The sequence below is a fragment of the Micromys minutus genome (assembly GCF_963924665.1).
Source record: "Micromys minutus genome assembly, chromosome: 3".
NCBI lineage: Eukaryota > Metazoa > Chordata > Mammalia > Rodentia > Muridae > Micromys > Micromys minutus.
This window is the reverse complement of record NC_137972.1, coordinates 2924518-2950429: the sequence shown is the minus strand read 5'-3', so window position 1 is coordinate 2950429 and position 25912 is coordinate 2924518. Positions and strand designations below refer to the sequence as shown.

Genomic DNA, 25912 nt, shown 5'->3' with positions numbered 1-25912 from the left:
ACCGAATCCTGTTTCCTATTGCTCTGTGAAGCTACATTGTGTCTCCCGACTCTGCTCTGCCCACACAGCCAGCTGCATGGCGTCCACGTCCACGCAGGAAGCAGAGCCGTAATTTAGCTACACAGTGGGAAGGTTTGATGGGTGCCCTCCTAGAAGAAGCAACTTCTCCCCCAGTACCAAGGACTAAACCTACAGCCTCACATGTAAACACTGTCAACCCTGTGTCATGAGCCACCTTTATAACTTTGTACTACATTTAGTTATCATGTGTATATGTGCATGAAGGTGGGGGCAGATGCCACACCCACATGTCAGTCAAAAGACAATTCTTGGGGACAGAGTTTGGACCCTCCAGCTGAGCAGCAAACACTCAAGCATCATTTCACTGTCCCTCCCTTGGATAGTACTTCCATGTACTTCTGGAAACTGAACCTAAACCCACCATAGCCTATTACCCAGAAGCCTCAATGCTTGCAATAACCAGTCTTGAAGAGGCAGGAATGCCCCTAGCGCCCCCTGCTGTCAGGGAGGGGAATAGCATCTGAGCCCACATACTCCAACCATTGCTTCAATTGAGAGACTCTGTCTTGGGGTCCTAGTCTTCAAGGCTGTTAGTAAAATGTCTTTGACCTATTCATATAGAATAGAATGTAAAACATTTGGGGCATACTGACAGAAAGTCTACTCACCACAGCTTTCCCTTCATTTTGAGCATCTCGATAGTCAGGGTTAAGCTGAAAAACAAAGCAAAATTAGTTTTAAATTAAAAGTGCCAGTAAGATTGTGCTGAGCTGGACCGGTAAGATGGCTCAGTGGAAGAAGATGCTCGCTGAAAGTTGAACGACCTCTCTCTCTCTCTCTCTCTCTCTCACACACACACACACACACACACACACATTTATGAACATGCTTAAATACCACACACACAAAGAAGATTCCTTCAGTGGCCCCACTTTTGACCTGGATCTCAGACCCAAAGAATGTACCATACAAAAGCTGACAGGAATGGTCTCTCTCTCAGACAAAGTGTGGTTGGTCAAGCAGAGATCTGTCTTGGTCAATAGATTCATGATCAGAGATGATGCAAAGCTCAGAATGTATCAGGGCACAAAGCGGAGGGGCAGCTGGAGGCAGGGGGTTTCCTAAGAAATGCTACAAGACACAGGGAGAGGAGAAGGAGCCACAGGTGGTGTGCCCACCAGAATCATGAGAACGTAAAGACAGCACTCAGCTACGAAGAAGAGTCAACAGGACCTCAGGACAAATGCAGCTGCCCTGCAACTGAGGATTTAGAAAGAAATAAAGTACTATACTGAAAAAATAAAAATACAGAACAAAATTATAATTCACCCACCTGTGTGGCTTCGCTTAGAGCTCACTTATCTGAAGATGGAAGAAGAGCTGGGCTGAGGGAGGGAGGAGCTTACATCTGTGATGATGTGCATGGTCACGTGGGCTTTGGCTTGGTGCTCATGTTTGTTTCTTATACTCTTTATATTACGATTATACATATTCCTTATGCACTACACATGTGTCCCATCACAGACATATGTCTACATTTATTCATCCATTTACATATATTATATAAATATATTGTATCTATATACTTATATAACATCTATGAGGCTCTGTATAGTGAATCTCGCCTTGGCAGAATCTGAACTCGCAAATCTTTGGGGACACCTGTGAGAGATTTCCCAGGTTAGTTTAGCCTCTGACCTCACCAGTGTAGCTTATGTTAACTGAGAGGAGAAGAGCCCATTAACATAAGAAACGCCATGTCTGGGGCTTGGTCCTGGGCCAGCTAAATGTAAGAATTGAGCAGTTTTGACTGTGGATGCCATGTGGCCGGCCACAACAAGCCCCCACCACTGTGACATCCTTGCCATGATGGAACATAGCCAGAAACAGGTGAACCAGAAAAAAAAAAAAAAAAAAAAAAAAACAACTCTTACTTCCTTCCATCCTTCCATCCTTCCTTCCTTCCTTCCTTCCTTCCTTCCTTCCTTCCTTCCTTCCTGCAGTTGCTTTTGTTAGAGTATCTTATATAGTAACAGAAATGTAACCAGTACAAAGTTAGCCAAACTGTATCTAAAGCTATATCAAAGGGTCACATTTGCATTCCGGCTGAATTAGAATACTTAGTTCCAGATAACAGCAAACCCAAGCCCAGACACGCATAAGCAGGATGCACACAGAAACGGCCCAGCTAAGCCCAATACAGTTCAACTTCTGGCCTTGGAGGTGTGGTCCACAGCCCACCGCAGACCATGTTACACTCTAAAAATCAGTCTGCAAACTTCACCCTTCCGAGATCACCCAGTTCTGTACGGCCTTTTAAAGCTTTGGGCCTTGGGAAAAATCTTCTAGTCCCATTGAACTGGAGTCCTTATCTACAAATAGAAGGGGAAAAACTTTGTGACGGAGCCCTAAGACTATGGTGAGACTGAACCCCAAGCCCATGAAGACCCATGACAGTCATAGGTCTGCATGGGTGGGGGTCACACAATCCTGCCTTTGGCTGCTTGTCAGTCACCTCCATCTCTGTCAGTGAGCAAAGCACAAACTAATGCTTAAAAGGAGGGGAAAAGATGGCACCAGCCTTCACTGCGGGCCTGGCTGTGGAGACACACCTCTGAGCCAGTCTATGAGAGCGTTAGCAGAGAGGTTTACTGTGGAGGGAAGACAGTCCTGAATGGAGTGACAACATCCCATGGACTTTAGAGCTCCAGTCTGAATAAAAAGACAAAGTGAGAAGGGCACCAGCATCCTGGCTCTGCTCCTCGAGGTGACTGCCTTGGGGTCCTGCCATCATGCTTCCCCACCAAATGGGCCATAGCCTGCAACTGTGAGCAAAATAAACCCTTTCCTTCTCCATTGTTGGTGGCATGGTGTCACAGCTGTGAGAGAAGTCACTACTAAAGAGGAAAAAAAACACCCAAATCAACTCACAGCCGCTTTCGTTCACAGACATTAACTGTTAACAATAAAATATGCACACCTCAAATTCTACTACTTTGTCCCTTCCCCAAATATAGTGACAGCCATGGTTATCAAAGTAGTTAGTGAACGATACATACAAAAGAGTATCGAGAAAGAAGGAAGAGACAGATGTCCTAGGGAAGTTCCTGGGTATTTTAGGATTTTAAAGGAGAATATTTCACTGTGCTAAAAAACTGAATTATAAATCCTGCATGGTGGAGACAGATCTCTTGTCATAAACACTAACAGAGCATCTTTAAGAAGAAAAGTCTGGCCTGCAGTATTTCAGCCAAGACTCCCTGGCCACCAACCCTATGACCTCAGAAGGAAAATAAGACATAAATATGGTCAGCTATACCAAAAGCAGAATCTGATCAGAGATAAGAGGAATGAATAATTTGTAAATAATATAGGTTAAAGAGGGAATGGAGTAATCTGTGATGGGCTAAATTATTCAAGAATTATTACCGGGGGCTGGAGAGATGGCTCAGTGCTTAAGAGCAGTGAGTGCTCTTCCAGGGGTCCTGAGTTCAGTTCCCAGCAGCCACATGGTGGCTCACAGCCATCAGTACTGAGATCTGACGCCCTCTTCTGGTGTGTCTGAGGACAGCAACATACATACAGAACAGTATAGTCACATACATAAAATTAAAAAAAACAAGAATTATTCCCGGTGTTCAAGGTAACCATCAAAGGGTGGGCTGAATTTTATCCAGCGGACGAGGGAGAAAGACCACCCCAGGAAAGAGACGCGGGACTTGTTTACAGAGTCTCTTGTGAGATGCTTCTTAAAACGTGCTTTTGAGAGTTCACAATCCTGCTTCTGAGAAGTGCTCTTCATCCTTAATTCTTCGCTGATGAGGAGGGGGCTACTGATGGGGAATGTCGCCCGGAATCATGTGATGTCGGAGTGAGAAAGTGCAGGTCTGAGGGGTGAGTGCAGCCTCTGCTCTCCTGCCCCCAGGAAGCAGAAAGGTGTGAGCCAAAACAGAAACACACCACGGGTAGGCTTTTATGTTGAAAGGAAGGTCACCCTGGACCTCAGAGGCTTTTAAGCTAACAGGAAGATCATGCCACATAAAGGAGGCTATTAATTGAATGATATGAAAAATCAATCTTATATGTTTATATTCGGCAGCACCTAAGTATAGAAACTGCCGTGTTTTGATGATACGCTTATTTTGATTCTCAAGTTTTAATGCCTATACCCAGGGGAGGAAATCACTGTGGGGAAATGACCCTAGTTTTAAGAGTATTTACTGCATTTATGAGACAGGGAGACAGCAGGATAAATTCGGGGACCACAGAGTGGTGGAAGTGGATGAGAGGTGGTCCCTGGCAGTGTAGCCATTGTCTCATCTCAATGTAAGGTGGCCTTCCTTCATCAAAACACAGTTAAAGCAAGTGCAATGTGCAGAAGAGAAAAGCAGGTCGTCACCAGAGTCACCCTAGCTGTCCCGAGTCAGACGCAGGATGCCAGCAGCCTTTCATTGACACAGCAGAAAGACAGACTGAAATCACAGAAGCCTGTGATATGTGCTCGCTCACAATCTGGCTTTCTTTTCCTTTCCTGTGGGTGCGGGTGCAGTACTTGTGAAGACCAGAAGAGGGCACCAGACCTCTTGGCAACATGAGTGAAACGCACCAGCCACACTGCAGGTCCCAGGGACCGTCTTCACCTGCTTAAGTAATCTGCCCGCTGAGCCATTTCCCTAGCTGCTTTTCTGTTTCTTCTCCTTATCTTTGTTTTGCCTTGGGATTTTTGTTTTGATCGGTGTTTGGTTCCTGTTTTTTAAGAAAGTGTCTCCTATAGGTCTTGTGGGCCTCACACTTTATGGCTGCTGCTGGGTACAATCCTGACCCCCTGCCTCCCCACTCTCAGGGAACAGGACGCCAAGACTGTGTCCTCTTCCAGCTTTTTAATGGTAAGTTTTTAATTATCTGTATCTAAGAGTATTGAAGTTAGAACTAAGGGTTTAGTGCCATCTGGTGGAAGCTTGATCTAGCTACAATGAAATCATTAACAAATAAAATTATTTTACATTCTTTGCTTTGTCTTGCTTTGGAAAGAACTGCCAAGCTGTTGCTTTAGCGGTTGAGCTCCACGGTGTGGAAATGTCTGGAGCAGTGGGTGGGTGGCAGACGGGCCGAGTGTTACCCTCCCCAGAGGATAGGACTGGTTCCAAGGCTGTGTTAGCTGTTCCTAAGATGAAGTTGTTTTCTCTCCCACAGGCATGATCCTCAACTTAAGGTCTTCAAGTCACAACATCTGCACAGCTGTGCAGCCCAAATCTGCCACCTTCACCTCGGCTGCCTAACACATGCGTCCCATGGAAGTGACACTATAAAAAGTCAGGTGACATGTCTGTAACCAATTAAAGTCCAAACATCTGAACTATCTGTTCTGCAATTAAATGCTTGTTTCTACATTTCAACCATGCTTTTCTGGCCCTCTGCTTGCGTGGACTGTGGCCCCTCTGATTCTCCACCCACCATGAGCCCATCTCGTTTATCTGAATAACTCCATAGCTAAATGCTGGTTTGATGTGCTGTGTTTGGGAGCTGTACTCACAAATAATACAACCGCCCTGACACTAGACCCTCCTCCGTGATCAGAAACTATGGTGTTAGCAGCTGTCTTAGTGCCTGTCCATTCAGCCACCCATATCTAGTGAGTACAAATTCAGTGTGAGACACTATCCACACTGGGGAGCTGGGTAGGGTGTGTTATGAAGAACAGGGCAGTCACTGACAGACGTACACACAATGCACAGACAGATGGAAAAACATAAACTACACCGTGACAGCCGATCGCTGGCTGCAAGAGCCTGATGCCGGTGAGGACGGAGCTGTTCTCCTCTGCTCCTTCCTCTTACGAGAGGGAAATTAAACCGCATTTCCTAGAATCTGCGCACTGCACACACTGCCGCATGCCCCCGTCTTCTTCACTCCTAGCACAACCCATGTAACATACATGATCACCTTGACCACACACAAGGAAGCTCAGGTCCAGAGAAAGGTTAAATGTCTGTGTAGCATCTAGTGGGCAGGCGGCCATAGGCAAAGCAAAGGGAGTCATAGTCTTTTCTCTGCACTTCCCTAGGCTCTGTTTCCGCTGTAAACAACCACAAACTCAAAAGCAGCTCGGGATTGTCATCTGTTTTGACCAGGAACATCTAAAACGTGTTTGTTAAAACAGAGATCATGGCCCTGGTGTGTCCAAGTGCCCTGCTGGTGCCTCCTTCCACGCTTCATTTCTACACACGTGTGATACAAATCATCAACTGGACCCTTGGGTTCCCTTTTCACCGATTTCTTCTCACTGGGAAGGGCACGCTAGGGGAACTCGGTCTGCTCTCCCTACAGCTGGGATCCCCAGAACTAATTCTACCTGAAGCCACTCATGGCCGCACCCCGACCTGTGCAATAGTGCCCCCCAACCCCCACCCTGAGCCCCGTGAATCTCTGCCCTGACTCCTGGCATTTGTGATTCTGCCCACTCTGTCTGTCTGTCTGTCATGCCAACTTTTAAATACTATTTCACCTCAACAACGTTCGCTTGAAGTTAGTAGCCAGCAGATAGCTCATAGCTACCACACCTGACAGATCAGCTCCAAAAGCTCTTCTTCAAAAGCAAATTCTATGGCATTCCTCAGCTACAGAGATAACACCCACCCTTTACCGTTCCCAGACAAGTCCCACCCACCCTTTACGGTTCCCAGACAAGTCCCGAGCCTCACTTCCGTTCCTGTGGACTCCCCTTCAGTCTTCCGGAATAACCTTCCAAACCCAAACATATCCATGCTGTAGGACCCCACCAGCTTCCTTGTTTGAAGCAAGCTGAATTCACATGAGGAAGAGTGCCCTCCCTCTCCAGTGTGAGCCATAGAAGTCAGCTGCTGCCTATGGTGGGATGGATAAAGAATCCACCTGAGGTGAACAATACCAAAGGGAACAACCATGTCTATCACACACAGACACGGGAAGAGTGAGACCACGCAGAACATTCTAAACCAGCCCTCATGCATAAGCAAACCAACTGCCCCATTCCGGCGGGCTGGTCAGCTCGCTGCTGCCCCATTCCGGCGGGCTGCTCAGCTCGCTGCTGCCCCATTCCGGCGGGCTGCTCAGCTCGCTTGCCATGCGGAGGGTGGAATCAGGACCAGGGCTTGTTGCACATGTTAATCAGGTTCTCGGCCACTGAGCTATTCCCAGCCCTGTGGTAGTGGTTTGGGTTTTTAAGTCTTGCCCAATGTTTTCATCTGAAAAATAGCTCACGTGCCGGAGATGGAGAGCTCTGCCAAAGAAGTGTCCCCTTTCAGAGGCAAGGGCCTGAGTCTGATCCTCAGAACCCACACGGGGAAAAGCCTGGGTGGTTGCACACCCAGCCTGAGGTCTATAGCCCCGGGGCTAGAAAGGTAAGGATGTGGGTCCCTAGCCAACCAGCCTGGCCTAATTTAGCAGAGTAAAAGTGAGAGACCCAGTCTCAAAACCCAAGGTGGATGGAATCCTTGGTGGACATGAGGCTGACCGATGAACACCGCACACAACACACCCACATGCACACCCATCCTCCAAACACACAGGAACACACACAAACATACACATTACACATACAAACAAAAACCTTGTAATCCATGGTCTAACTGTGACGGTGAATTGCAGGGGACAATTCAGTGAGCCCTAGAATCAGCTGAGAGAAGGGTCTCTGGGTGCACAGAAGGCTGAAGCAGAAAGACTTGGCCACTAAAGACGTCATCATCCCCTCAGCGGACCTTGGACTGCACTAGAAGGAGAGACCAGCTGAGCACCAGCATCTAAGTCTCTACCTCCTACCACTGACCACTGACCGGCTACTTCGAGCTCCTGCTGCCCTGACTTCATCATGACGGGCCGTACCTTTCAGCCAGGAGCCGAAAGAACTCCTTTCTCACCTGAGCTGCTTCTGCCTGAGTGTTTTACCGAAACAACAGGAAAAATAACAAAACCACCAGCCTAGAACCTCATAGGCAAAAAACGAGCTATATAAACTGGCCCTGACAATGCAATGGATTTAGCAGAAAGGGGTTTCCTTGTTCGTTATTTTAGAGAGAGGGAGAGAGGGAGAGAGAGAGAGAGAGAGAGAGAGAGAGAGAGAGAGAGACAGAGACAGAGACAGAGACAGAGACAGAGAGAGGGAGAGAGAGACAGAGAGAGAGAGAGTGCAGTGCCCGAGCCTCACCTCTGCAGCTAAGTAGTTCCCAGTTGCAAGATGCTTAAACCTGAACAGGCTGTTCCACTGCCCTGCACCTCCGCGGCACGGATCATGGTGAACCACCTGAAGAGAAGGAGAGTCTCAGTGACCAAATGGTTCTACACCCCAGCCAGCAAGTGTCCAAGCCGCCGAGTACCCTGCTGTCAGCCCAACCCATCATACAGAACAATGTGGAAGAAAAACAAAATTTCCCATCGGCGAGCAAGAAACGTGGTACCGCTCCTCACTGCGGGTGCCCATTCTTCACACCCATAGATGCTGTCTTAATACAAAGTACCTGTCAGGGAGTTTGGCTCACAAGTGAAACCCCAGTGCTTGGAATGATGAGACAGAAGAACTGCCCAAACTTCCAAGGTCGCTTTGTGCTGCAGTGAGTCCCGGGCCAGCCTGGGCTACAAAATAAGACTCTGCCTAATCTGTGTCATTATTAGGCCACAGACTTGGGAAGGTCTGAGCAAATTCCAGCATCAAAGCCAGGCACCCACAGGCCCCATGAAGCCCCTCCTGGGAGTTGCATGAGGGCCCACCTCTGGGTCTGATTTTCCCGTTACTCTCTGCTTCAGTCACAGCTGTTTCCTTGCATTTTTGTGAAGAGCAAATTAGCTAGCTCTGCTGCAGCCTCCCCTGCTCCCTACCTTGAAGGTCTCACAACTACCTTGGCTCTCTTCTGCCTGTACCTAAGCAACACACCCTCTGACCACCTTGTGCTATTCCTCTCTAAGACAGGGTGCAAGTAAGTTTGCTAAAAATGCTAAAAATGGATGCCTACCCTTTACTGTCAACTTGGCACACCCAGAACTCGCCTGGGAAGAGTGTTCTCAGTTCAGGAACTGCCTACATCAGATTGGCCTACAGGTATGTCTGTGGGGATCCTCTGGATTTCTCACTGACATAGGAGGGTCCGGCCCACCATGGGCAGCACCATTCCCTCCGCAGGAACACGGGCTATTTATGAAAGCAGGCTGAGCATAGGCCCCAGTGAGCCAGCAAGCAGCACGGCTCCACGGCTTCTGCTTCAAATTCCTGTGAGAGTTCCAGCCCTACCTTCCCTCAGGAATGAACTCTGACCTGGAACTGTAAGCCAAACCAACCTTCTCCTCCCTCCCAAGTTGCTTTTTATCCTGGTGTTTATCACAGCAACAGAAAGTAGAGTAGAACAGATGAAAACATTAGTCATTAAATGTGAAATGGGATGGCATTTATTTTAGTTCTTCTGCTACAGTGTAAGTATCTCATTTGGTTTTTTAATCCCCAAACCTGTTAATTTTGTTAGGTCATATGGAAATTATTGCAAAACATATACCTTCCATGCAAGGAGTGAAAGCCAGCTGTAATTTATTTCTACATGAGGCTGAAACTGGAGGGTCACTTCAAGTTTGAGGCCAGTGTGAGATACAGAGTGACAGCTGTGTGAAAGGGGGGGAGGGAAGGAGAGAGGAGGGAGGGAGAGAGGAGGGAAGGAGAGAAGAGGGAGGAGGGAGGGAGGGAGGATAAGAAAGAAGAGGAAGGGAAATATGGGAGGAGGGAGGGAAGGAGGAAGAGAGAAGGAAGGGAGAGGGAGGGAGAGAGAGGAGGGAGGGTAGAAGAAAGAGAAGGAGGAAGAGGGAGGGAAGAAGGAGGTGGTATGTTTGAACTGTTACAGTTGCTGCTGTGGGCTACAGTGTCCGTTAGATCTCAGAACTGGCTTGTTCACGGGAACTGCTTATGTCTTATCTCCTCCATTTTTTGAATAGTTCTTTAAATAAAAAGCCACATCTTATAGCATACTTCCATGTTTAATTAGTGAAACATAAATATTCTCTTTCTCTGCCAGTCTTAACCCGAATCTCTGGCTAACCTAGAGCTCGCTTTAGAGACCTGGCTGGTTTCAAACCTGTAACTGTCCTCTTGTCTCAGCCAGAGAATAACATTCTTAACTATGAGTCTCTTGATTTCAGTGGCATTGAGAGAAAAAGTATGTTCTGTTCTCTGTGGCAATGAGATCTGTTTCTGCCATGGCTCAGGCGGTACCACAGAGGCACACGGCTTCCAGTCTAATCAACAATGGCGAATTCACAATGGAACATTTTCTCTTTTCAACCCCTTGATTTATTTCTTCTGTTGTATAAACGGCTCCATTGTGGCGTACTCCTCTCAAGTTGGTCACAGCCATAAATAAATGTTAGTTCACAAAAATCATTCCAAGTCAGGGACGTGCCATCAATGTTGTCCGTAACAGCAAAAACAAACAGCCTAGTGTATCTATATCTTTATATCTAAATATTTAGTAAAAGTACCCCCCCCCCAGTACACACCTCTATTTCCCAGAGTGCTTTAGAACTCGTGGCCGAGGTGGCTGATTGGCGCAAAGTCGTCCGAAGGAAAATGTGCTGTTTTTTCTCATAGTCATCACAGGTCAGAAACTTCTCTTGTTCTGCATGAAAGAGTCTCACAACGTCACCCTGGAGAGACAGGAGAAGAAACGCTGACCTTCCAACAGCCACAGGGACCAGCAGACAGGAGACCCGGCAGTCCCTTCTGGCTCCAGTACTCTGGGCCGGCAACTTCCCTTGAATGACTGTGTGCACATTTCAGAATACCGGGGGCTGATGCTCCGTGAAATGTGAGGAGGAGCAACTGTGTAGAGAGCGTGCTTACCCCTTTTAATACGTCCTCTCTGTAGGAGCTGAACTTCATGAATAAAGTGATTTTCCAGCTAGTGCTACAATTAACAGCATTCACCTGTTAATGGGAAAGAGTGTTAAAAGACATACGAACAAAGTGTCGGCCTCACTAAAAGCATCTTCAAAGGACCATTGGACTAACAGCCAGTACCTACAGATGCCCTCAGGATGCTAACACCCCTAAGATGATACTTGAGAGAATCTATAAATAACATGATCCCCCTCCCTCCTTCTATCCCTCCCCCTCCGTGTGTTCTTCCTTCTCTCCCTGTCCTTTCTGTCTTTCCCTCTTTCCCCACTCTTCCTCCATCCCTCCCTCTAGAGAAGATGAGTGACCGTCCTCCCTCCTTTCCCAACTGGATTCACCTCCTTGCAGCCCGGGTTGTCCAGGAGCTCCACGTTGCTGGCATGCAGGGGCTGCCCAGCATTCACAGGCATCAGAACGACTTTATCTCCTACGACAATCTAGGAATCAGAAACACACTCTGATGCTCCGTGGGGCTAAAAACCCCCCAGCAAGCCTCACCAGCAACCTGCCTCCGGGGCTGTCATCTTCTACAGCTTGACTCTTTCCCCTGAGACGCGTGCTCATGCATACAGGTGTCTTCTGGGGCCCTGCCAAACCTGTCCATGAAGGTGGCCCAGACCCATTCCTCAGCAGTCCCCACGTCAGCTGGATTCCTCAAAAGCCATAACTGGGTTATTTTCCTCCCACAAGACCTTGCAGCAGACATATTGAAGGTGGCTGCCAAGACTCTCTTTAGAATTTTGACAGGGCAGCAGAGAACAACCTCACTCGAGTGTTCCTTCCCCACTAAGAGGCAAGTCTGGTTAACTGACCATCCCCCAATCTCAGAATTATGGTGCATCCTGTCATCCGGATCCAGGAAATACAGGGTAGGGCCTTATAAAGATGTATGCTTTGTCTGGCAGGAGCCTTTGGGCTCCTGCCCAAATTTGTAATGTCCAAAACCAGAACTGTGGGAGTCTGAGGTTCTTTTAAAATGAGAATTCTCAGGGTTCCAGCGGAAAGCACTGAATATGGAAGTGTGTTGACAATAATGGCAGTGTCTGATTACTTGCATCTAACTCAGTTTGAAGCCATTAAAGTTCCCTTTTCTTAATGTCAGTAACGATGTGATCTACAGAGACATGTACATGAATGTCTTTAGAAGCCGCTGTTGTGCCGTCTCTAGTCCCACCTGGGGGCTTCCCCACCCTGAAGTGAAATACAAACACCTTCCCTTTGCGTGTTTCTCACCAGCTCGTATTAGAACAGCTGTAGATTCCTTTGATCTGTAACTAAGAAAACCATCAGGACTCGGGGCACCTCCATGTACCTTAAACCAAAGCACATACTTTCAGTGTCCTGTGACCCTAAGTAGATAATGCTGAGGAGTGGTGAGGCCCGAACTACCTGGAGAACCTCGGGGTTCACTAATCAAACACAGGAAGGCTGCCCTTGGGTCTGTGAGACAAGCACCTAGTACTGCTTGCAGGACTTGTCTCCGGTCTCTGGTCCTTGCCCGATCTTCCAAACACAAATACAGGTAGGCACTTGTGTACAGAAAATCAAGATAAGTAGATATTTGTTTTAGAGAACATTTAAGAGGGGCTAGGAAGAAGACATATGTGTCTAAGAAATAGCCTACAATCTCGGGGAATTCACATTACTAGATATATTGGAAGTATTCTCAGAGGAGTGAGGTTTTGGGCCTGACGTGCTGATAGGGCGAGGTGCTGTCTGTCTGGCACATAACTGGAGAACGAGGGAATTTTACTTCACATCTTACGATCAGCCACCTTGCCACTCCAGCATATCTTAACAAAGAAATGGACTCCCCGAAGCACCTGTTGGGCCCATGTAACGCCTATGCCGCATTCAAGCTGCGGTTTCGCTGGCAATGATGCCCCCTGGAGCTGGCTGCCCTTCTTTGAAGTGGCACCTGGGACAGTAAGAAGAACCTCACAATGAAGGTCACAATCCCAGCACCCCAGTTCCACCTCTGAGAAAAATGTCAGGCACATAGCTTTGTAAAACAGTGAAGTCCCCTGGCCAGACAGAATCCCTCCCTAGGCTCTAGGACTTTGTACGGACTTAAAAGACAATCCTACCTCATAAAGGACCCTCGTCTACTTAGGCCAAGGTTGAAAGAGAAAAAGTAACTACGCAAACACGAAGATGCTAAGTGAAAATCTTGTTTCCACTCAGGACAGTCCTCATGCTTCTGGTAACTTAGCAGCAGCCAAGGACTTTGTCTATAGCTGACTGTGAGGGAGCCTGTGGCCAGCTTTCCCGAACCGTGTATTCCTACAGAGTGCAGCATCATGCACTTAATGCAACCAACAGCCTGGACTCCAGCTGCTATCTGCATCTTCCTCAGTTGGGCTCGTAGGTCTGCTAGCTGACTGTGCACAATCTAATTCACTGCTTCTCTCATTGCTAAATAGCAAACTACTTTTTCTTTTAAAAAAAAAAATCCCTCTAAACAGGGAGATTTCGTCTTCTGCAGAAACCCAGTCCTGATTAAACCGCACTCAGAGGGACAGTATTTGAAACTGCATTCAACAAACTACAGTAGGTGGATGTTTCAAAATGCTGCCCATCCCTAGCAAAGAAAGGGAGGGACGTGATGCAGTCCATGTGCAGCTGACACAGGGCTGAGGGCATGCCAGCCTTCCTCAGCAACCTTCATCACACGAGCTACTGGGAGGTGAGCAAACTGTGACTGTTTCAGCAAGCAGCAATGTGGAAGGGTTAGGGTTAGGGTTAGGGTTAGGGTTAGGGTTAGGTTTAGGGTTAGGGTTAGGGTTAGGGTTAGGGTTCGGGTTCGGGTTAGGGGTCGGGTTAGGGTTCGGGTTCGGGTTCGGGTTCGGGTTAGGGTTAGGGTTAGGGTTAGGGTTAGGGTTAGGGTTAGGGTTAGGGTTACACTTGCACCTGAGGTACACAGAGTGAAACCAGATAACAACTTATCGCATTGTGGGTGGCCACAAAAATGGGGCTTCAGTGAAAGGCTTTGTTCTGATTTTCTACTGAAACTAGTTGTCTAACTTAGTTGGTTACATTCAACTCTCTACTGATACCATCATTCCAAGCAGGCAGAGGAAGAGAAAGGGCGCCACAGCTAACCTCAAAGCCCATCCCAGCATGCTCATATCCCTTCCTTTTTTGAGCTTAGGATTCCTTTGGTTTGCTCTTCAGTTTTCTTGGCCACCTAGAGATGGCAACGTGGGGGTTGCAGGGTTGGGTAGGCATGAGAAGGAAAGGTCCCCTAGATGGTGGCAGTTCACAAACTGCATTTTAGCCCTTGAGTTATTGAGAGTTGATTGTAATTAACTACCACTGAGAGAAAAGAAGCAGCACTGTCTCTGCACTGGTCATGTCAGCAGTAGGTGGGGGAGGGGCACTGCAGTCGCAAGGATCAGACACATTCCTGCATGCCATGCGCAGCAAGCCTTACCTAAGAAAGACATCACCAGAAAACGTATCAACCCAATTAAACCATGGCGCTCCTGTCCCATGGAATTGAATTTACACTTTAAAATTCACTGGAAAAAGAGGCTCTCTAGAAAAAAGAAGACATTTCAAACATACAAAAATACCTCCACACACACTAACGATGTAACCAAAGGGTCAACTCTGGAGCTCTGACAGGGAATTTTATTCCCACACCGGTCAGAATTCACGTTCACGTTTCCATGCGGTGAGTATTGTTCATGTGGCCTTTGTAAGGGGTTTTACATTATGAACCGGCCCTTACTGAACATCTTCCAAAGGCTAAGGACTATCAAAAAAAAAAAAAAAAAAAAAAATATATATATATATATATATATATATATATATATATATATATATATATATATATATAAAAATATCAGACTTTTAGACAGATGTGGTGGTGCACACCTGTAATCCCAGTGGCCTGTAAGCTAGTACTGAGGCAGGGGGATTAATGCAAGTCGGATGTCAGCCTAAACCATCTACCAAATGCCAGGTCAGGCAGGAATATAGTGAGATAGATCTTAATACATAAGATGAAACTATTGTTCCTATGGAATTACTTCAACCACACACACACACACACACACACACACAAAATAGCAGAAAAGACCTAAGCCAGTGGTCCTCAACCTGTGGGGCGTGGCCCCTTTGGAACCATTGGAAAACACAGACTTTTACATTACTATTCATAAAGTCGCAGAAGTATAGTGACTAAGTAACAAGAAGAATAATCTATGGCTGGGGTCACCACAACGTAAGGTGCTGTGTAAAAGGGTCCCAGCGCTGGGAAGTCTGAGACAACCCACTTTGCAGTTGACAATGAGAGAAGCCTCAGCCCCTCCCCTCAAATGCTGCACACCGTGACAACACTCAGAAGTTGGCTGTGACTCCCATTGTTCCCTTGTTCGTTCAGAAGGCTGGGAGGCATGGTGGTCACCTTCCTTGGAAGCACCTTCAGTCCTGACTAAGCAGAACAGCCTGACTCTATGAGAAAGCTTCACACACTCTGGCTGGAGATGACTAACTCCAGCTGACATCTGACCTGTGGTTTCTGAGCAGGGTGTAAACTGTAACCAAATGCATTTAGCCTAGTTTTTTTAAAAAAAAAAAAAATGCCAGCACGAAATGTGTTAGAAAGTATAGTGACACATGTGTGTGAAAATGCTGTAATGTAACCCATTATTTTATATGCTACCTTAAATCATTTAGAGTTAACTGGCTGAAGACTACGTTTCCCACCTCTGTATGTACTCCTTGGGTTCTCTAAGAACATTACGAGAGGCTTGTTTCCCTCTTGGCTTTGCTCGCACTCACACACACACACACACACACACACACACGTACATTATCACCCTCGCTTCTCAGCTTCCAGAAGGGATGAATGTAGAACCAGGACCCTTCGTTCCCTGCGGCATCCAGCGATACACGCATGGCATTCTTCTCCAGTAAAGCAGGCAGCCTCTTGTTCACCGTCAGGTACTTGTTGCTTTTTATATGCAGTAGCTGCAGGGGAAGACACACATTAGTGCCTGTGTTCACAGTCTACGGTAGTTTTCCTCATAAATCTCCACACCACCGCTCATGGTAGACACTAAACAGGCCGCCTGTTCTACGGCTCCCAAGCACCAGCTTCCCCAGCTGCTCCTGCCTCTACCCTGAGTTCTGCTCCAAGGGTGATGCTGACTGTGTGAAGAGGGGGCACCAGGGGATGCTGAAGACATCTTTTCCTACCGAGAAATAACAGACTAAAGCCAGGCTTTCCAAAACAACCCAGAGAGTCCCCCATCTCCCACCCATTACCAACACTTGAACAACTATGAAAGCAGAAACCGCTGAAGGGAACTGAGAATGTGCACACCTGCCTGTGTCTAAGCACTTCTGCACATTAACTCCTGCTCGGTGGCACCCACAGAGTCAGCGGGAGGCACTGACCCCCCCACCTCTCAGATCACACAGAAGCACCAGCCTCGCCTCTCACGTCACACATCTGTGGACAGTCTTCCCCGGAACAGAAACATGAAGAAGAAATAGACTTCCTGCCTACTTCCAGGATCCTTCAAAAGACAGTGGTCATTTTCGTAAGCACAAGATGAGGCTGAAGCAATTTCAGAGTAAAAGGCAAATCTTTAATTGAGAAAAAAAAAAATCTTTTCGAAAATCTCAAAGTAATAACTACCCTTGGTCTTAATGTACCAATAAAGGTACGAAATCCCATGGGTCTGGGAAATGGCTCAACTGATCACATGCTGCCTTTACAAGCCTGAGTTCAGTCCCCACATTAAAAAGTCAAAATAAGAAGGAGGAAGGAGGATGAGGTGACACAAACGTGTTGTCACGGCACAGGGGAGGCAGGTCCCTGGGCTCCCGGCAGCCAGCCTGGCTGAGTCCACTAGTTCCAGGCCTCTGAGAAATCTTGTCCTCCAAAACAAGGTAGGGCAGCTCGAGGCTTACACACACAGACACTCATGTACACACACACACACACACACACTCATACGCTTACACTCTCATAGTCACATACTCATGCATACTCACACACATCCACACAAACACACACTCACACTCATGTACATGCATGCTCACAATATACTCACACACTTATGCTTGCACAAACACAACTCACACACTCATACTTGCACATCTCACACACTCAATATACTCACTCTCTCACATTCATATACTCATGCACATCTCACACACTCAATATACTCACTCTCTCACATTCATATACTCATGCACACTCACACACATAAACACTAAACACTTATGCACACACCCACACAAACACACACTCATGTACAGTCACACTCATGCATGCTCACATACACTAGCACTCACACATATACACACTCACACAGAAATACAATTCCCACACTCACTAATGCACACTCATATATGTACACACACACACACACACACACACTCAAGCCTGAGTATCTGCCTACATGGTCCATGTCAAAGGCTCAACCCTTAACTGAGAAGACAGACATTTGTACGTGAAGTACTAGAAAAGGAACTCAAGTGAGTCACCAAACTTGTGTGAAGAGACACTCTCAGGAAGACAACTTGAGGGTACGCAGCTCCAACAAGCTGAAAGCCACTCTATCGATAGATGAGATCACACATTCAAGAGTCTGAGAGCCATCCCGCCCTGTGGGGGAACAGCTTCGCCCTGCCCTCTGGCACACTGCCATTGGTCCAGGACAGTTCTTTAAAGCAGCCTTATAAAGTACCTCATTGTTGTGATTACCGTTAGGAACCTGAGAGGCTGCTGTTTACCATTTCGAAACAGCATCGTCTTTATGAGCACACGAGAGAAACACTTTCCTGGTCTCACTTCTGGGAATGGCTGTGTTTCTAGACTCCAAATGGGAGCTGGACTGCAGACCTCCCCTAACAGGGCAGTAACAGGCTCACTCCCGGTGGCCAAACTGCAGCAGAAATGCTCTGCGCTAGGGATTTACCAAACTTTCCAAGCAGGGTTTCTAAACAATCCTCACCCCTGACTTCACCTCATCCAGTTACCCAAGAGCCTCCTCAGTGACTGGGGCTTTATCTCCCAGGGTGCTGTGTTTCTTGGAAAAGGTCTCACATTCTTTTTTGGAACAGGGTGGGGTTCTTACTAGCAAATTAAAATAAGATAAAATAAAATAAAAGCCAAAAAGATCCAAACGAAGCAGGAGAAAGGAAGGCGGTGGAGAAGAAGAATTGGGGTTTGTGAAGACTAAAACCAGTTGAAGGGTCACCTGTTCGACGAACAACTTGAAAGCCTTCCCGTCCACCCAGGGAAAGAGATATCACCAACGTCTAAGCAGCAGCCCAACCGTCTAAAGAACTGTTTCCCAGGGGCCTTAAAAAGCCTTGTCTTCGGTGTGGCACCAACCCAGAGGTCACTGAATGGACCCCCATGTTCTGATCTTGGGAACCTGGTGCAAGACATATTGAATACATACCTGGTACAATGGCTGTCTTCTGAAAATGTCATACTCATTACCATCCCCACCAAAGGACAAGCATGGCACCTCAGATGCCGACACACTGCCATGCGGGTGAATCAACCAAGTCACCCATAAAATAAGTTCCTCCTTGATAAGAGATGGAGACTTACTTGTATAACGTTGCTGTATTTCACGATTTCTCCCAAAAGTTTCCTGTTCTCTGACTCGTTCTGTTTCTGTTCCAGCTCCGCGGCATGCTGAAAGAGGGCCACCGAGTGTTCAGTGGGGAGACACAGCAAGCGGAAAGGATGACTGTGCACTGAGAAAGGTATTCTTCGTAACAAGGGGAAGTCAGACTGGCTGCATTTGGAAAGCAGGACGGGACAAGGGGCAAAGGATACGGTAGCAACTTCTGTGGGGAAAGGCGGGCTCGAGGCAGGGTTTCTCCATGTAGCCCAGGCTATCCTGAAACTCACTTTGTAGACCAGGCTAGTCTTGAACTCAGAGATCCTCCTGCCTCTGCCTGCCAAGTGCTGGGATTAAAGACAGGCACCACCACGCACAGCAAGAAAGTTTTCAGTTACTGAGAGCACCCAACCTCCGGATGTCCTGTGTACCACAACCTTGCTGTCTCTACTGAGCACAGCCAAACCTGTCTTGGGCTGTTTGTTTCTACACTGCTAGTTTCAGTTAAGAAGGTTCTAGAATTTTTTTAATGTATAACCTGAAACTATTAGAAAAGAGAGTAAATTAAAACCTCAAAGTATAGCTCTCAACTCTGAGCGTGCCTGGCATTTAAGTGATGGAAGACAAATTCATACCCAGACAAACCAACAACAAAAATCCTTTATTTTCTCCACGGTCTATTAGGAAAAAACAAGTGGAATAAAACATGATCAGATTTCATAGTCAGGGATTTTTAATTCATTTTCAGTTTGGTGAGAAGCTTAGGCACACCTTAAAAAATAACAGTGGGGTGTGCTGCCCACAAGTCAGGCCTGCATCTGAGGGTCCTGCCCTGCACCACGTCCTGCCCTGTACCACGCCCTGCCTTCTGACCCTGGGCAGCTCTCCCGCCCACGGGAGGATGATGGCCGCGCTTACCTGGAGCTTCTTCAGCAGGGCAGCCTCTGTGTGGTTCCCCTGCTTGGCCTGCTTGGCTTTCCAGTACTGCTTCTGGGCAGAGTACCGGTTCATGGGGCACACCTTGAACAGGCAATCTGAGGAAACAACAGACAGGAGAAACGGGTAACTAAGGCTCCCGGCGCCCTCTAGACCCTTTGTAAGGCTGGTTTGGAGCATTGGCACCTCAGCATCTGGGAGGCCGTGCGGAAGTCATTCCCTGAGAAACTCTTACCGCTCCACAGCGCCCTCTGCAGACCCCTACTTACTTTCCATAGGCCCCTCTTCACCAGCGCTCTGTGGGACCCTCTAGCTAGTGTAATCCCCGAGGGAAGCAATGCAGTGCGATAGAAGGCAACTCTTAGCTAGCTTTGGACTTCTGAGACAGGGTCTCACGTAGCCCAGGCTAACCTCCTTCTTACTGTGTAGACAAGGATGGCCTCGATTTCCTGATCCTCTGGCTTTGCCCTGTCAGTACTAGGATCTTGGCAAAGTTGCCATGCCTTGTCAGTGAGTTGTTTCTTAATTATCAGGAGGCATTTGATCTTGGAATGAGAACGGTGAAGCTTAATGTGGCCATCCAACACTCGGGAGGCTGAGGCAGGGGGATGGTGAGCTCAAGGCCAGACTGGAATACTCTGACTCAAAACAAAGCAAATGAAAAAGATGCCTTATCTGCGCCTATACTGTGATTTCTTCTCCATGTTCAGTATATTTGTTGCAAGAAACAACAACCACACAACCATGGCAGCCATCCTGCCCCTCCAGCCTCCAAATACCTGGGCCGAACACAGGGTGGAAATTTGAAAGTTGGTGTAATAGGAGAAAAAAACAAAAACATCAAACAAAACAAAAGCAGAAACTAGTCCCAATACCAAAGGCCTAACTATGCAGCCTGGAGATCATAACCACCGGGGAGTGTGGTGACCCCTCAGATGCAGGTGAGTGTGGTGACCCCTCAGAAGCAGGTGAGTGTGGTGACCCCTCAGATGCAGGTGAGTGTGGTGACTCCTCAGAAGCAGGTGAGTGTGGTGACCCCTCAGAAGCAGGGGAGTGTGGTGACCCCTCAGATGCAGGTGAGTGTGGTGACCCCTCAGATGCAGGTGAGTGTGGTGACCCCTCAGATGCAGGTGAGTGTGGTGGTGACTCCTCAGATGCAGGTGAGTGTGGTGGTGACCCCTCAGATGCAGGTGAGTGTGGTGACCCCTCAGATGCAGGTGAGTGTGGTGACCCCTCAGATGCAGGTGAGTGTGGTGACCCCTCAGATGCAGGTGAGTGTGGTGACCCCTCAGATGCAGGTGAGCACAGCTCAGATCTCTCTGAACAGGAAGACCCAGCTCAGCAGGCTTAGCATCTGCTGCTGATGTCACGGGTTATGAGATGCCCTTCCTGCTGCAGTGACAAAACTCAGCCACAGGCAGGAAGAGGACGGGAATGGCTTCTTAGACCCTTCCTCCATTCACAAGCCAGGGTCCCAGCCAGGAAGCAATGACACTGTAGTTAACTCTGACATCACAAATAACAGAGCAATAAATGAAACCAGACCCAAACATTGTCTCCATTTTTCTTACACACACTCACACACAGTCACATACATATGCATACACTCTCACACATTCACACCCACATACACTCTCACACACAAACACACTCACACACTCTCTTACACATATACTCACACATACTCACATACACAGATACACTCATACACTCTCACATACACAGACACATACACACTCAATACCTTAAAACATGGCTGGAGAAATGGCTCAGTGGTTAAGAGCACTCGTTGCTCTTGCAGAGGATCCTGGTTCAATTCCCAGCAACTGCATGATGGGTAATGATCAACTGTAACCCAACCTTGGGGATCCACTACCCTCCTCTGAGCCTCTTGGACACCAGACGTGCACATACAAATGTGCAGCCCTCCACCATGAGGATGCTGGGCTAAGCGTCTGCAGCTGTGAGCAAGCCCCAGCTCAAAGCTTGTTTTCTAAGGACTGCTGTGGTCATGCTGTCTCTTCAAGGACAAGGAATATGACTCAATTTTCTAAAAATTAAAAAAGAACAGGAAATATGATGCACTTCAGATATATGCACAGAATCTATTTATTTTATCTATTACTTATTTGTGGGGAGACTGTGGAGGTCAGAGGACAACTTGTGGGGGTTGGTTCTCTCCTTCCACCTTGTAAGTTCCAGGAATCTCACTGGAACTTACAGGAATCTCTCACAGAGAGCCCCTTTACCCCACACATTCTATCAATTGCCCTATTTTCATGTTACAGAAACTAACTCGCAATTTCTAACTTTAAAAATACTAATATGAAGCTAAAGGGGTGGCTCGGTGGTTAGAAGCACCTCCTGCTCTTCCGGAGGACCAGAGTTTGGTTCCCAGCACTCAACGCTGGACTGGTGATTGACAGCCTGTTCTAGGAGATCTGATGCCCCCTCCTGGCTTCCACAGGTACTGCTCCCTCTCTCGAGCACACACACGCGCGCACACACACACACACACACACACACACATTACAAATACATACAGATAATAATAATTTCTTTAAAAATACTAATTCGCCTTCACTCACATTGGGCTGGGACCTCTGGCTGCTGTGCTGAGGTCGGTGACAAGGAGGTCATCACAGTGTCCCAGGGCTATACTGATAGCAGTGGAGGCTAAAAGTAAAATCAGGACACACCCAGAGACCTGCTGGCCACCATCCCACACACAGGCAGGGAAAGATGGTCTCCACTGCACTCCAGGCAGGCCCGAAGACACGGAGCCCTGTCTGCCAACATGCAACAGTCGCACAGGAGGAGGAAGCCGTCCAGAGACCCTCCCACTGCCAAGCCATGGGGTGTGGGCAGGGAGAGAGGCCCAGTGAACTCCTTGGGGAGGGAGGGAAAAATCTCCACAGACCCACCCACTGCCATGTCTCATGGGCGGGCTGTGGACACCTAGAAGCCCTCTTGAGGCCACACAACACAGAGTAGGTCACCCAGTCTGCAGCGGGAGCCATTACAATATGCAAGTGTGTGGTGGGCAGCAGTTTCCGCAGGAGAGGAATAGCCCCTTGGGAGTAGCCACGCCCCCAACCCCATCGCCTGAGGCCCTGGTTCTGTGCTTGCTTGTGCAGCTGCTCTGAGGGCCTTGTCCGGTCCGTGGCTACGTAGTGGCAGGGGTTGGAGGTACGTATTACCACTGGAGACCATGGGGACGTCCCTGGTTTGTGCAGCCACATAGCACCACATGTATGTCCAGGGTCTGTGCAGAACTAGCCCAGCCCCTCACAGGTTGCAGCACTTGGAGAATGGGCCGCGTGCCTTGATTGAGCAGCCTAGTGAAGAGGACCCTGGAGGCGTGGGTACAGGTGAGCGGGCCTTGAGGGCAGCAGGAAAGCTGACCCTGCCTCCCAGTGATGGTGGCATTGGGTGGCTTAGCCAGAGCAGTGCTGTAGAGCTCCCCCTGGTGGTGCGAATCAGGGAGAACCAGTGGGCCGACCAGCTCAGCCACCTCCCAGCCCAGATCCAGGGCTCTGAGTTGGCCCACGGCAAAATCTGTATTATCCGTGGCACGTGAAAGAGCCAGTCCTGCTGATCCAAAACTGAAGGATCCCCATGATACTGGACAACAACACGATAGGAGTCCCGGTGAGGATCTAATAATATTGATGATGTCACAGAAGCCAGAGACCTTGAACCAGACCAATGACTCATTGCAATGGACATTCGCAATTGAAGATGTGTGGTCAGAGGGACACACTGTGACATGCTACGGCTTCTACAGTGACATGTTTTCTATGCTCTGTTTTATCTTTGTTAGTGTGTGTGTGTGTGTGTGTGTGTGTGTGTGTGTGTGTGTGTGTACATGGTGGCTCACAACTATCTCTGGGGCAGCTGGCGCCCCCTTCAGGCAGGCAGGTGTATATGCAGCAGAGCACTCATACATTGAATAAATACATATTAATATCAATAAATGTTTATTTGGTTTCTCAGTGCTAAGGGTTGAACCTAGAGCCTTGAACAGGCTAAGCAAGCACTAAGCTATGGCGCCACTAAGATAGAAAACTCAGCTCAAAAATGAGAGTTTATACGGAACAGAAAATAGACACCTTCAAACTGCCAACGTAGGCTGGACGACCATCGCAGCTTCCACGTGACACAGAAGCACCTGGCACATGCTGGTCAACACCAAAGGCTACAGCTGAGACATGTTGTCTTTGGCAGTGTATCCCTACACGGATCGGAAATTATTTCCCACGTGCTAGTGACTACAAAGAGGGTTACACAGAGTCATGAAGCACAACCCTGACAGATCGTCTGTGACTTAGTGTCATAGACTCTTTCGGCAAACATGAGGCAGTGACCAGACTGCACTGTCTTGGTAAAACAAAGCCACAAGTCAATGCTCTGGCGGAGCAGAGCCCCGATCCACGGCCCACCCTGGTCGATTAAATCTCTTGCAAAAAGAGAAAGAACAGGTCTCTCACTTGCTACAGATTCCTATCATGGTTCACCGGGAAGGGGACTTCTGACCCAGAAAATACGTTTTTGTAAATACCTGAACACCCCAACACCACTTGAAATGGCATCTTTGCACATACAGCACGGAGGCCGAAGTACGTGGCTGAAGTGGTTAGGAAACACCAAACATCCAACCTTGTTTACTGTAACTCCCCACAGGAGTCCAGCCTGAGCTACAACTCAGGTCCCACCCTTAGGAAGCCTGCTGTGAAGTTTCCCATGGTGGGCTCTGGAGCTGTTGAATAAAGACGCATGCGGCAGATGCATGTGGCAGATGTAAGAAAAGGCTTTTCAAGGAGGAAACACAGAAAGGGGTGCAAGGTCACTGAGGCAGAGGTCACAGCTGTGCAAGGCCAGCACCTTGACAGGATGTGCAAACCAAGTGTGTGGCTGAGGTCCAGACCTACAGGGAGAGGCCCTGGGCTCATGTGCACCAACACAGCCCGTGGGAAATGCTAAGGCCTCAGTGAGCTTCAAGCTTTGACAGGACTCAAAGGGTGATGGGTGCAGGGGAGGCTTGCTGGAAGATGAGCACAAAAGCCTACAACCAACACGGCGAGATGCGGTAAAGGCCCTGTGCTAGAATGGACGGGACCAGTGCCTAGTAGCCTTGAGGCTGTGGGCTGCAGATGGGAAGGGAGGAGTGAAGTGAGCCAGATGAACAAGTTTCCACCTATCCTGCCTGACGGGCAAAGCCTCCTATTGCAAAACCTCTTTCATGGCAGGGGCCTTGGGAATCTTCCATAGGTAACGTTTCATTTTCTAAGTCAGTAAACGAAGTGTAAGAATTAGGACAGCAAGACAGTTCCGACTGACAAACCATCCGTCAGACAACTTCTTCAGAAAATCTAGGGGGAATGGAGCTTGCCCTTGATGAGTTTTCCCCCTCTGCCTCCTTCGGAGGATGTCAGAATACACACCGTAATCGTGGGCTGCTCAGATGTTTTGTCCAATTCTAAGTTTACTGCCTAATGAAAGTGTTACTAACGCTGGCCACGACTAAGTCACAGGGCTGCTGAGACCAGCAAGAAGAGAAACTGTGAGCTTCCTCTGTGAAGTTGAAATTTGAGGCAGTGTGATTAATGTTGCCTTCTTCTCTCAGAGGTGACGAAGCCCTCAGCAAGCAGCAAGCAGCGATCTTAGGTTCAACCTGAACACACCCCAAGAGTGTGCCATGAACAACACGTTCCCCCTTTCAGTGGGAAACTTAGTGTGTTGTGTATAAAACAGGACAGCATTGAACCAAGGAAACACGTTCCATTGTTACTACAGGAACAATGGGACTCCGTAACGACCCCTCACGCCAGCCCCTCACGCCAGCCCGCATTTTTCTGCTTGCAGAATTCAGCTGCCTCAGGCTTGCCCAGACCTTGCCTACCCTGCTGGTACAGTTAGCACTCTAAAAAGCTGATGGCTCACACCTATAATCCAAGTACCTGGGAGACTGAGGCAGAAGGATTGCTGTGGCTTCCAGCCTAGCCTGGGCTATCGTGTGAGACCCTGTCTCAAAACCCAAAACTAAACTGAAGTTAGCTCTCTACACCTGTTTATTCTCTCTACTTGAAAGGGGCTCTCCAGTCAGATCCCCCCGCCCTGATCTGCTTTATAACTCGACAATGGCCTCTTCATTTTCTTGAGTTTTAAAACAAAGGGAAAAGAAAAGTTTGCTTCATAGGACGATCATGAGAAGCGCAAATAAAAAGAAGTGATTTGAGTTTTAATTATTTTTATAAGTTTAACATTCACCTCAGAAGCCAACACTCTGCAGGGACCCAGCATCTCTGGACGCGCTAGGCACCCAGCAAGACCCAAGGGGTTCGCCAACATCAGGACCTCTTTTCTAATTGCCTTGGAAGGAAGTGAAACCGGAGTAGTCGCTTCAAACTTATTCCAAACACTTGTGCAGGGAAGACCCTTGAAACCTCCC

The 25912-nt window shown here is 48.0% G+C and overlaps 1 protein-coding gene across 2 annotated transcripts in view; it reads right to left on the bottom strand.

Annotated features, from left to right (window-relative positions):
- Positions 1-25912, bottom strand: part of ITPR2 (inositol 1,4,5-trisphosphate receptor type 2) — a 355767-nt gene that overhangs the window by 268884 nt on the left and 60971 nt on the right. Inside the window, exons 3-10 of one of the 2 annotated variants that reach the window (XM_080914558.1) lie at positions 19444-19559; positions 18510-18596; positions 15746-15904; positions 11266-11364; positions 10874-10957; positions 10531-10677; positions 8204-8299; positions 690-734 (exon numbers count right to left, since the gene is read on the bottom strand). In XM_080914558.1, the coding sequence (XP_080770684.1) occupies positions 690-734; positions 8204-8299; positions 10531-10677; positions 10874-10957; positions 11266-11364; positions 15746-15904; positions 18510-18596; positions 19444-19559 (833 nt within the window). Of the gene's footprint in view, positions 1-689; positions 735-8203; positions 8300-10530; positions 10678-10873; positions 10958-11265; positions 11365-14360; positions 14380-15745; positions 15905-18509; positions 18597-19443; positions 19560-25912 lie in introns of those variants that run through there. The other variant, XM_080914557.1, reaches the window with a different exon arrangement.